Source organism: Parambassis ranga, chromosome 4, assembly GCF_900634625.1.
Source record: "Parambassis ranga chromosome 4, fParRan2.1, whole genome shotgun sequence".
Taxonomy (NCBI): Eukaryota; Metazoa; Chordata; class Actinopteri; family Ambassidae; genus Parambassis; species Parambassis ranga.
In genome coordinates this window covers 851,708-862,139 of record NC_041025.1, presented here as the reverse complement: position 1 = coordinate 862,139, position 10,432 = coordinate 851,708, and the positions used below count along the sequence as shown (strand labels likewise).

At 45.2% G+C, this 10,432-nt stretch overlaps 3 protein-coding genes across 6 annotated transcripts; 2 read left to right on the top strand and 1 right to left on the bottom strand.

Moving 5' to 3' along the window:
* The first annotated feature begins 478 nt into the window (after positions 1-478).
* Positions 479-3,571, top strand: LOC114434343 (homocysteine S-methyltransferase 1). Its single transcript, XM_028403489.1, has 8 exons — positions 479-692; positions 977-1,044; positions 2,051-2,208; positions 2,278-2,381; positions 2,567-2,728; positions 2,803-3,008; positions 3,196-3,275; positions 3,354-3,571. The coding sequence occupies exons 1-8, from the start codon at positions 588-590 to the stop codon at positions 3,449-3,451; spliced, it is 981 nt and encodes a 326-aa protein (XP_028259290.1). The 5' UTR covers positions 479-587; the 3' UTR covers positions 3,452-3,571.
* Positions 3,517-8,300, bottom strand: LOC114434340 (basic immunoglobulin-like variable motif-containing protein). Its single transcript, XM_028403482.1, has 10 exons — positions 8,054-8,300; positions 7,344-7,874; positions 7,117-7,246; positions 6,683-6,778; positions 6,495-6,599; positions 6,322-6,416; positions 6,120-6,252; positions 5,852-5,935; positions 5,678-5,774; positions 3,517-5,601 (listed from the first exon to the last, which is right to left on the bottom strand). The coding sequence occupies exons 2-10, from the start codon at positions 7,819-7,821 to the stop codon at positions 5,299-5,301; spliced, it is 1,521 nt and encodes a 506-aa protein (XP_028259283.1). The 5' UTR covers positions 7,822-7,874; positions 8,054-8,300; the 3' UTR covers positions 3,517-5,298.
* On the top strand, positions 8,292-10,334 carry LOC114434341 (inosine-uridine preferring nucleoside hydrolase). Of its 4 annotated transcripts, none has more exons than XM_028403485.1 (6): positions 8,292-8,448; positions 8,722-8,910; positions 8,984-9,166; positions 9,232-9,343; positions 9,417-9,553; positions 9,629-9,994. In XM_028403485.1, exons 2-6 carry the CDS (start codon positions 8,728-8,730, stop codon positions 9,992-9,994), a joined length of 981 nt encoding a protein of 326 aa, XP_028259286.1. In that variant the 5' UTR covers positions 8,292-8,448; positions 8,722-8,727. The 4 variants fall into 4 exon arrangements, with proteins under 4 accessions (XP_028259286.1, XP_028259288.1, XP_028259287.1 ...); XM_028403487.1 differs by having other exon boundaries at positions 8,296-8,448; positions 8,727-8,910; XM_028403486.1 differs by having other exon boundaries at positions 8,307-8,448; positions 8,661-8,910.
* The last annotated feature ends 98 nt before the right edge of the window (positions 10,335-10,432 follow it).

Sequence of the window (10,432 nt, the reverse complement as noted above, 5' to 3'; positions counted from 1 at the left end):
GTCTTCTTACTAATGTTAACTATAACCACTTTATTACTTATTACTCCACCATTCTGCAGAAATTAAATATTCATTTAGCGCAAATGCCACCTTGGCTCTATTGATAGTATCTCATTTTAAACTCTAAACTCTAATTGTTATATTCAAAAAATGTAAATACCCAGCGTTACAGTATATTCTATGTTGTTTTTTTAACCTGATAAATAAATCGTAATATGTAATAATTACACATCTCTTCATTAGAAATTATGCAAAATGTTTATCAATATTATAAATCCGCAGTTTATTCGCCCCATTTGACCAAACCTACTACCCTTCATAGTCGTGCATCCAAAGTCCTCTTCGTGGCTGGCTTGGCCGAGTTTCTGCAACTGAGGGATTGTGTTATACGCCATCTAGTGGTTTCTATGCGGTACAGTAGTAAGTATATTGTTAAAATTCCGAGGGGCAGTAAACGCAACCTCTGACTTCTCTGTCACCCGGAACAGTAACACTCGAAATGAACTTGGAACGGTCGCATGATGTGAAGTGAGCTGGTTAGTGTTTGTCAGTTTTATTTCATGTAAACCTTGAGCAGCCTTTTCGTCATGGGTTCCTCTGTTGGCCTGAGACATTTTATTCGTGAGAATGGGCCATTGATTTTGGATGGTGGACTAGCAACTGACCTGGAGACGCAGGGAATCAAATTGCAGGTGAAACATCATAAACACTATTTAAACAAAGTCACACACTTCATCAAGTGTCTCCGTTCTACCTGTCAGAGTCACATTCAGTTTCCCAATATTACAGCATAGGCTTAAACTGCACAGCAAAAAAAGGTCAAGTCAAAGGAAAAGAACTTTTCTTTTTGACTTGAGTTATTGCTGCCCACTACGATCAGAGGAGTTTTAGTGTTTTTACACAACTTGGACTGCAGGAACCAGAAACGATCTTTCAGTTGAACATTTTTAAGTTCTGCATGGGCTGTGTGTCACAGGGGGATCCTTTGTGGAGTGCCAGACTTTTACATACTGATCCCCAGGCCATAAGAGATTGTCATTACAGGTAGGTCCATGCAAAATATCAGACCTTACATTATGATACAGAAGATACAGTGGTGCCAAAAATTTCAGGAAATGATCCAGTTTTACAGATCTGAGTGGTAAAAGTATGTATTAGTATGTCTTATTTGTTTAATCGGGTTCTTTTTGACTACCTTCAGAACATCTGATGCTTTGGGACATACACTGCTGCAAAAAATAAAGGGAACACTTACACAATACAACGTAACTCCAAGTCAATCAGACTTCTGTGAAATCGCTACCTCCTCCTTTGTACAAGGAGGAACAGGAGGAGCACTGCCAGAGCCCTGCACCATGACCTGCAGCAGCACCACCACTAATTTGCATGTTTCTGCTCAGACTGTCAGAAACAGACTCCATGAGGGTGGTATGAGGGCCCAATGTCCACAAGTGGGGCTTGTGCTTACAGCCCAACACCATGCAGGGCGATTGGCATTTGCCAGAGAACACCAAGATTGGCAGATTCACCACTGGCGTGCTGTGCTCTTGTGCCTCATGTGGCCTAGCATTGGCCTCACTGGCCTGCCCGTTCTCTAGACCTGAATCCAGTCGAGCACATCTGGGACATCATGTCTCGTTCCATCCACCACAGACTGTCCAGGAGTTGACTGATGCTTTAATCCAGGTCTGGGAGGAGATCCCTCAGGAGCATGTCCAAGCGTTGTAGGGAGGTCATACAGGCACGTGGAGGCCACACATGCTATTTTGAGTATGGTTCCAAATCCAGACCTCATGCGATAATAATTTTGATTTACATTGATCATTTTTATGTTGTTTTGTTCTCAACATATATACCACCATGTGACGAATGAAGACTTTCAACTTGCGCTCTAGGAGGTGTTTTGGTGTTTATACCTTTATTTTTTGGAGCAGTGTATTTATGCAGAAATGTAGAAAATAAGGGGGCCCACTAAGCACCACTGCAATGATGTATGTGTTGAATCAGTGTGGTCACACTTACACATTACGCGTCGGTCCAAAATCAATAGGTTCCTCCTCAGTGGTGCTGATATCATCACGACCGCCACATACCAGGCAAGTATTCCAGGATTTGTCAGGCACCTGGATGTGACCGCAGACCGTGCCAGAGAGCTGCTGATGTCAGGAGTCCTTCTGGCCAAAGACACAGTGAAGAGATTTGAGACGGGTAAGAAGCGATAAACTGAGCTGACAGTGTCTCTAAATGGTTATGCCACTTTCTTGTTTCTCTATAAAGGCCAGAGATGTCCCTTGGTAGCAGGCTCTGTTGGACCGTATGGGGCCTCTCTGCATGATGGCTCAGAGTACACTGGGGCTTATGCACAGGAGATGAGTATTGAAGTGAGTGCCTCCCTCCTGCATAGAGTAGTTTTAGCCAAGTTATGAGAAAGCCACTCACATTCAAAGCATGGCTCCTGGATTTGGCTTGATTATCTTTTTTCACATGTTGGTTATGGTGTTAGTATCCCTGTATTTGTATCGATTCCTTTATTGTGAAACTGATCTCAGACATCATTTGTCTTTAGGAGCTCAAAGCTTGGCATCGACCGCAGGTTGACTGCTTGGAAGCAGCAGGAGCTGATCTCATTGCTTTTGAGACCATCCCCAGTCTCAAAGAGGCAGAGGCTGTGGTAGAGCTGCTCAGAGAGTTCCCCAACTGCAAAGCCTGGCTGTCCTTCTCCTGTAAGGTAACAACTGCTGCTAAACAGTTCATTTTAAATCAAAGTTTACTGCTGTCACAAAACCACTCACCCACCCTCAGGATGACAGGTGCATATCAGACGGCAGCCCATTCTGCAGCGCTGTGCAGGTCGCCAAAACGTCCACGCAGCTGCTTGCTGTAGGGGTCAACTGCTGTTCACCCGCTGTGGTGGAGCCACTCCTGCACTCCGCCAGGTCCCAACTGAGCCCGGACATCAGCTGGGTAGTGTATCCCAACAGCGGAGAGGAGTGGGACACCGAGAGAGGGTGAGTCTGGACTGCTTGCTCAGGCTGGGTTTCAGTTCAGGGTTAAAAGACACTATCCAAAAGAAACTGAATTAACTCTGCAGCTAAGGCCCAAAAGTGTTTTCATCAAGATATTTTATGTTAACCTTTCTTGGAGCACACTTTAAATATCCACACAACAAAAAGCATGTTTCCTTTTCATTCAAAGTTGGCAAACATCCAGAAAGTCGTCAGCATCAATACCTGAGCTGAGTCACACATGGCTAAAGCAGGGTGCTGCTCTGATAGGTAAGAACTCCTGCTGTGTTGTTTGTTTTGCTCCTGTTTACAGCATGTTCTCTGAAGGACTGTCTTTGTGTCTGCTAGGAGGATGCTGCCGTATCAGTCCTGCTCACATAGCAGAGATAAGACAACAGTTAAAAGGATGTTTCAGAACAGCCCAAGGCCAAGGACAGCACGAGTGAGAAAATGAGAAGTGGCGACACTGGACAAGTGTTATAAATAAATGACTATCATGGGAGTTTATTAAAAAAAAAATTGTATTTTATTGTGAAATAAATAAATAAACAACTACATCAAATCCACTTGAGTACACAATCACGTCTGTGTTGGGTTGGGTCCAAACAAAAGTGTCAGGAACAGTTTATGTCTGCACATAAACAGGAAAACAAACCATGCAGTCTCCACTCTCAGGTTCACATTTGAAAGGTTCAGCTCCCATCTTTTTTTTAAAAAAAGCACTGGGACCATCTACACAGCGGGAGGTTTCACAAAGCACAACATGTCAGCTTCCACAGTTACAGTTTGACTGGACAGCATTTCCACTGAACTAACCACTGTACGCCAAAACAAGCCCATCTACTGCAACATGTAATGACTTATGGAGGCGTCATCTTTCAGCAAGTGTGTGTGTGTGTGTGTGTGTGTGTGTGTGTGTGTGTCCTAAGCAGAGTAAGTGGGATATAATCTGCATGTTTAAGATGATATGACAGAACTGTAATTGAAGGTATGTGCATGTGATACAGTAAATAAACATAATGCTGCAGTGTGGTTTTAGCACATGAAAACACCTCATCCTTTTCGACATACAGGGAAGGACTTTCATATCTAACGTTTCCTTTTTACAACTCTACGAGGTGTTGATACAACTGTTTGAGGCTGTGGTTGATGTGCTGGTAGAACGTGCTCTGTCAGGTCCTTTGGCATTATATGACTTTATTTTTGTGCTTGCTACATGTTCATCAGGACCTGGTGGTAAAACAACTGTCAGGTGCACATTTAACCATTGTTTTAATTCCTCCTGTTCACATTAACCATTTAAACATCTGTAAAATTACTCTCCACAGTTGAACCCAAGCAAACATCTACTACACAGTGTGCAGAGGCAGAGCTGTAGTGGAGCTCCAGGATACTCACAAACCATTTTTACATACGAATGTGAAGCAAAGATAGATGAGATACATTAGAGTCCATTGCCTATAGTTCTAACTCCTTGCACTCCACTGGACTCTGAGCATTTTCACATTTAAAGTGGAGTATGCATTACAGCAGTGCATTCATCTTGATGGTTGCTCCATCAAGGAGAAAATAACAAACTACAGAGAGAACATTAGTGTATGCATTTGCCTAATCACTGAAATATTCACTTTTGTCTAAAGCCTGCTGTGATGTTTAAATGAACACCTGACCGCTGTGTTACTAGAACACTACTACTACTAGAGGAACCGATTAAAATGACAAATGCTGCTACAGGGCTCGGTAATCTAAAGTGTCTTAATGGTATAGCTGCCAGGGGAATATAAGGTAGCTGAAACACACATGGACACTACTGAAGTACAGGAAAATGTGTCAGGAATCTAAAGAATATATGAATAATACATATAGACACTATGTGTCACTAGAACTGATATTTACTTCAGAGCACTAAAATGGCCTCAAAATGAGTTGAATCAACATGAGACAGCCTTAAAAAGTATCAAAGAAGAAGTCGTGCTTTTTGCTGTCAACCAATCCCATGAATAACAAAAAACACTGATGCACTGTTTGACATGTTCCTTCAGTTCACCCCACACCGTCCTGCTGCTGCAGGTACCCTCAATTGCACCAAAAGTATAGAAACTGGCAGCAGAAAATATTTCTTCTGTTAGATGTTTGCTAAAAACTACATTGCCTGGACACCTATCACTAACAAAATGTTTTTTTGGTTCATGGCATTTGTTGATGTCAAAACACCAGCAGACTTCTCCTTCAGTTGCACCTGTTCTGTGCTATTGTTAGTCCTCTCCCTGTATGCCCCCCCCCCCGAACCTTTTCAGTCTGTGACGTCCTCTTCGAGGTCGCTGTCAGGGGAGCTCCTCTGTCTGTACTCTGTGGTGTTGGACAGGTGTTTCCAGCTGGTGTCTTTCTGGCTGCCCATACTGTGTGAACGCCCTAAATGAGCGAGCCGCTTAGATGACGTTCTTTCCTCTGTGTCGTCTGTGACGCTCCCGTGGATCCGCTCTGTACCAGAGTGGTGGAAGTCGTGCCGCAGGTTCTCCAGATTTAGAGCCCAGGGGCCGAGCTTCTGCCAGTTCACCCTCTGGAAGGCCATGATGCAGTGCAGGTTGCCACCAACCTGAGAGGCAGAAATCACCTATTAGTCATGCAGCATCCAGGATACAGAGGCAGTAAAACCTGAAATGAAAGGGAACCTTTTTGGTTTTACGACGCTGAATCCCCCTCTCTGTGTGGCGGATGTCTAGGTATTCTGGATTTTGTGTGTTAAGGTCAGTGACAATGTCCAGCCATCTATTAAAAAAGAGTTTCTGTCAAACAGCTCATGGCAGTAGAGGATAAACTGTGGAAACACCTGAACAGTGACCTACTTTTTACAGTGAATAGCTGGATGCTTTCTGCTGGGTTCACCGATTAAGATCCAGTATTCCATTTCATTTGTGGGCAGGGGGCCCCTGTGCAGACAGGAGAACATTCTGATCAACAAATAGCTAAATAATCAATGAATCAATAAACAGTTGCATTCCTCTTCTCAGGGTGTGTAATATGTCAGTGAACGTTTTTGTAGAACATTAACTTCCTGCCGTCACTTTATAGCATGTCAGCTATTGACTGCAGCACTGCGGCGCTGCGACCTACCTATAAGCCTTTGCTGCTTTGAGTGGCGTGGCCTCAAAGCCCACTGGGCAGAAGTAGTGGTTCTGACAGTGGTAAATGTAGGCCATCGACTCATCCTTTAGCCCTTGTGTCAGTTTCATCAGCGCTCCCTCAGCTGAAAATGAGGAAGAGGCTATGAGCAGTCGTGCGGTGTGGGTGGGACAGCCTCGGGGCAGGGGCTCACCTGTCTCTCCTGCAGTCTTGTGTTTTCCATGAGGTTTGTACAGAATGTAGGAGCATCCTCGCACTCGGAAGTTGTCATTAATTTGTCTGAACCACCTGAAGGTAATTACACAGATGACAGATGCATTTCATCTGTGTACATTTGAAAGAAATCTGACAGAGCAGTGTGTATACCTCATCAGTGTAGCATTGCCCGTGAAGGGACCAAACTTGATTTCTTCAAAAGGCGGCTGAAACCCCAGAATATGCAGAGCCTCTTCCTGAGAGATAGGTGGAAGACTAGCAGGGGAAACACACAGCAAATGACTCCGGCTTTAGCCATCATTGTAAAGAGCTGTACAGACCAAAGAAGTATGGCTCACCTCCCTGCACCTAGAGTGCTGTATAAGAAGTTCCAGCAGGACACCAAAGAGGAAATCCCACAAGACGTCTTATACTGTGGCCGGCTGATGCAGTACCTGAAGGAAACAGTTCCACATCCTCCAGCAGTTAGCAGAACGGCTCTACAGGTTACTCATTTCTGAGTTAGAATAAGTAAGTAAAGATGTTTGTGCTTGTCGTTAAGCTTGTATATTTTGTGTTCTCTTGAACTTCCACAATGGAGCTGGAGTAAAACACACTTGTAATAATGACCTATATTGTTTAACAGTATTTAATAAGTAAACTTATTAAACTGAGCATTACTGTGTGGACAGAGGGAGCAAAGCTTTGTAAATGTATATCTGTACTTTTAGTTTCTGCACTACCTGTAAGGCTGATGTTACTGTGCTTTCCTGAGGCAGTAATATAACTTTACCATCTTCGGAGGTCGAGCACTTTTCTCTGTTTGATCTCCTCCAGCGAGGCATGAGGGGGGATGTCTTGCAGATTCCGGCTGGGTCTATCTAATGACTTCATCTTCTTGGTGGTGCTTTTCTTTCCATTGCCTAAAACAGAGTGTTTAACAACTGAGTCTGTGCAACGTGACTCTTAAGAAATGTGATTTAACACAGAATGAATAGTGTAGTTGAAGCATGTTCTTACTCGTTCTTATTTTTCTGGTAAACACGGTGTTGAAATCAGCTGTATCAATCTCCCAGGCTAAAACAGGCTTGCTGTGTCCAGAGGACACCTCCTCCATGTCACAGTCTCCATCCGAGCCCACATGGGCCCCACTAGTTTGAGCACTGCTTAAGGGTTTAGGCTTTACAAACAGGGGCCCACCATCCTGCGTGTTCGGGGTGCCGTCCCTTGCTGAGTTCGGGGGACAGTACACAGAGGCAGCCTGGTTCAGAAGGGCGTAATCTGAACAGACTGTGTAGAACTTCTCTCGGGAGTGTGTAACAGGGCAGGTCCAGGGCAGGTGCAGCTCTGCGCTGGAAGCCCGCCTCACTCTGGCGGCATCCCGGGTGATGGAGCTGAGCAGAGGGTGGTCCTCCTCCCCATCTGAAGGCCTCTGCAGGCCTGAGGGCTCAGCTGGTCTAGACAGGTTTGCCCCTTGACCTTCTGCTGTGTTAGGCATTAGACGGCCAGTTGTATGACTGAGGGGAGAGGTGTGGTGATGAAGAGGCGTCTCTGCGGAGGATGAAATGACAGGCTTCAGAAAAAGATGCAAGAGCAATGCCTGCACAGCGTGACGCTGTTTATTCACCCATTACAGCATCACACCTTTCACCTTCAACAAGTCACCTATCACCAGAACAGCCTGTAGTGGCTCTGAGCCCCGGAGGTTTCCTCTGCGCCTTCAAACTTACGTTTCAGCCGTGAAGCCAGCCTCTGCTGCGGGGTGAACGTTAGCCACACACGCCCAGCCGCTACGTTCGATGTCTCTTCATGGCTTGACGGTGTTCTTAGAGCCAGGCGGGCCGGGGAGCCGACGACACACCACACTAACCATATGTCAGTAAGACTAGCCACTCAATACCCGGGGACATGTCCACATTAATCGTTAACCATCCCGAAACACAAGCCGTCCTCCTGACCCGTGTTCACTTCCTGTGCAGGCTGCTGGACTGTACCATTCTGCGTCTCAGGAGGGGGGGGTCCACAATTGGACCGAATACATACCTGTGTTTGTATTCAAGTATTTATAGAACCTGTGTCCCTGAAACGATCGTACAGACCAAAGCGTCCACTGAAGTGACAGAAGGTGAGCTGCACGTTACTGAGTTTTTACGGTAAACAATGGTGGAGCTTCTTCTTACAACTTAAAGTGCAGCGGGTCAATATAGACCGTGGTGTTGAACCACAAACAACCACATTATTTAGTAGAACGTTGTGTAACTTTGTCGTTTAGACCGGTGGCCTGACGTTAAGGCATTTATGTAAATCATTAATCAAGCGATTCACGCTTCATAACAGGAAGCTGTGGAACTTCAGGGAGTTGTGATAAAGTGTGATCCAGTGTTTGACCCGCTGACAGAACAGCATGGCCAAGAAGCTGGTGGTCATTGACACGGACTGTGGCATCGACGACGCTCAGGCCATAATGATGGCCTTGGCAGCGCCTCACATCCAGGTCCTGGGCGTCACCTGTGTGTTCGGGAACGCAGCGGTGGAGAGTGTGTGTCAGAACGTTCTGAGGGTTCTCTCCGTCTGTGAGTGTGAGGGGGTAGGTTCTGCTGCAGCGGTACGAACAGCAGCATTTGACCTCTGTGCTGAACCTGCACACTGTTTGCTTACAGATCCCTGTGTTCGGAGGCTCAGCCGCTCCTCTGGTTGGATCTAGTAACTCTTTGAGTGACCACTTTGGAGGTGATGGACTCGGAGATGTGATCAAGGACAAGGTTCCACAGTGGGAGCAGAAAATCCAGAAAGAACATGCAGTCAATGCAATGATTAGACTGGTGTCTGAAAACCAGGAGCAGGTAAGATGTGTGCCTGTGGCCTGTCTGTAATGCCTGGCTGCTCTTACCATTCTTTGGTTGCACAGGTCTCCTTAGTGGCCCTGGGCCCGCTTACTAATCTGGCACTGGCTGTCAGACTGGATCCACATTTTCCCAAAAAACTCAGGGACTTGTATATAATGGGTGGCAACATGGAAGGTAATACGGCTTCCTGATTCCAGGTGTTTATGTTTTAAGGGGTGTGGGCTGAAGGACAGTGTTGTGTTTGCAGGAAAAGGGAATATGACACCATGTGCAGAGTTTAACTTTGTGATGGATCCAGAGTCTGCCTACATTGTTTTAGAAGAATACCTCTGCCCTACTTATATCGCGTCCTGGGAATACTCATGCAGAAATTCACTGACATGGGTAAGACATTTGGTCTACATACATTTGGTACCAAAGTCCTAGAGCACAATGAAGTCACACATTTCCCTTGTGCAGGAGTTCTTTGAGGAGCTGGTCAACCAGGATGCTGCTGCTGCTCGCTTCATGAAGATGATAACGTCCAAATGCTGGGCCTACTCCAAAGAGGCTATGGTGAATAAAAGAGATGTGTATTTTGGTCCAGGCTTTGTCTCTTATGATGCCTATGCAATGGCAGCCTGTGTGGACGGCAGCTTGGTGACAGAGAGCATCAAGTGTCCCGTCCGCGTGGAGCTGCAGGGCTCCATCGCTCGAGGCATGATGGTACTGGACCAGACGAATCAGCTGAAGAAGAGCCACTCTGTGTTTGTTCTGACCAAATGTGATGCAGCCAAGTTCAGTCAGCTTCTAATGGAATCCCTCAGACAACCTTGCAAAAAATAGAATAAAACAAAAAACATATATAGTGTACACATGTTTTTTGATAAAGCATATCAAATAAAACTGCTACGAGATCACAGCTATCGATGCAAAGGGGCAGCAGGAACATGTGATGAGCTTAGGAATGCCAGTTGCTATCCTATTAATTCTAGTAACTAGAAAACAAATCTCAACAGGTCCCTGCCGAGTCAGCGGATAAAGTTAGTAAATCACTATTAATTTATTATTTGCATTTGTAATAAAGTACTGAGCAGGCTTGTGTATTAGATTTGCATTGTTAATTACTCTGACATGAAGTCCTCACTGTGCAATGACAATAAGATGTATTCTACTGTATTTTATTCAGATCCATAATTACAGTAAAGTCAAAGTCAACAAAACCTTGTGTTGTGTGTGTAACTTTAACGTCACCCAACAGAGAGCAGCAGATATCTCTCCATG

What these genes read in the sequence shown, in the direction of transcription:
- LOC114434341 (XM_028403483.1), top strand. Translation starts at nt 8,728, where the DNA reads ATGGCCAAGAAGCTGGTGGTCATTGACACGGACTGTGGCATCGACGAC. An exon ending in AATGGGTGGCAACATGGAAG is followed by an intron (nt 9,344 to 9,416) that starts GTAATACGGCTT and finishes TTGTGTTTGCAG; the next exon opens with GAAAAGGGAATATGACACCA. An exon ending in GCAGAAATTCACTGACATGG is followed by an intron (nt 9,554 to 9,628) that starts GTAAGACATTTG and finishes TCCCTTGTGCAG; the next exon opens with GAGTTCTTTGAGGAGCTGGT.
- LOC114434340 (XM_028403482.1), bottom strand. Translation starts at nt 7,821, where the DNA reads ATGCCTAACACAGCAGAAGGTCAAGGGGCAAACCTGTCTAGACCAGCT. An exon ending in TACCAGAAAAATAAGAACGA is followed by an intron (nt 7,247 to 7,343) that starts GTAAGAACATGC and finishes ACTCTGTTTTAG; the next exon opens with GCAATGGAAAGAAAAGCACC. An exon ending in AAAGCAGCAAAGGCTTATAG is followed by an intron (nt 5,936 to 6,119) that starts GTAGGTCGCAGC and finishes CTGTCTGCACAG; the next exon opens with GGGCCCCCTGCCCACAAATG.
- LOC114434343 (XM_028403489.1), top strand. Translation starts at nt 588, where the DNA reads ATGGGTTCCTCTGTTGGCCTGAGACATTTTATTCGTGAGAATGGGCCA. An exon ending in GAGTGGGACACCGAGAGAGG is followed by an intron (nt 3,009 to 3,195) that starts GTGAGTCTGGAC and finishes TTTCATTCAAAG; the next exon opens with TTGGCAAACATCCAGAAAGT. An exon ending in GCAGGGTGCTGCTCTGATAG is followed by an intron (nt 3,276 to 3,353) that starts GTAAGAACTCCT and finishes TGTGTCTGCTAG; the next exon opens with GAGGATGCTGCCGTATCAGT.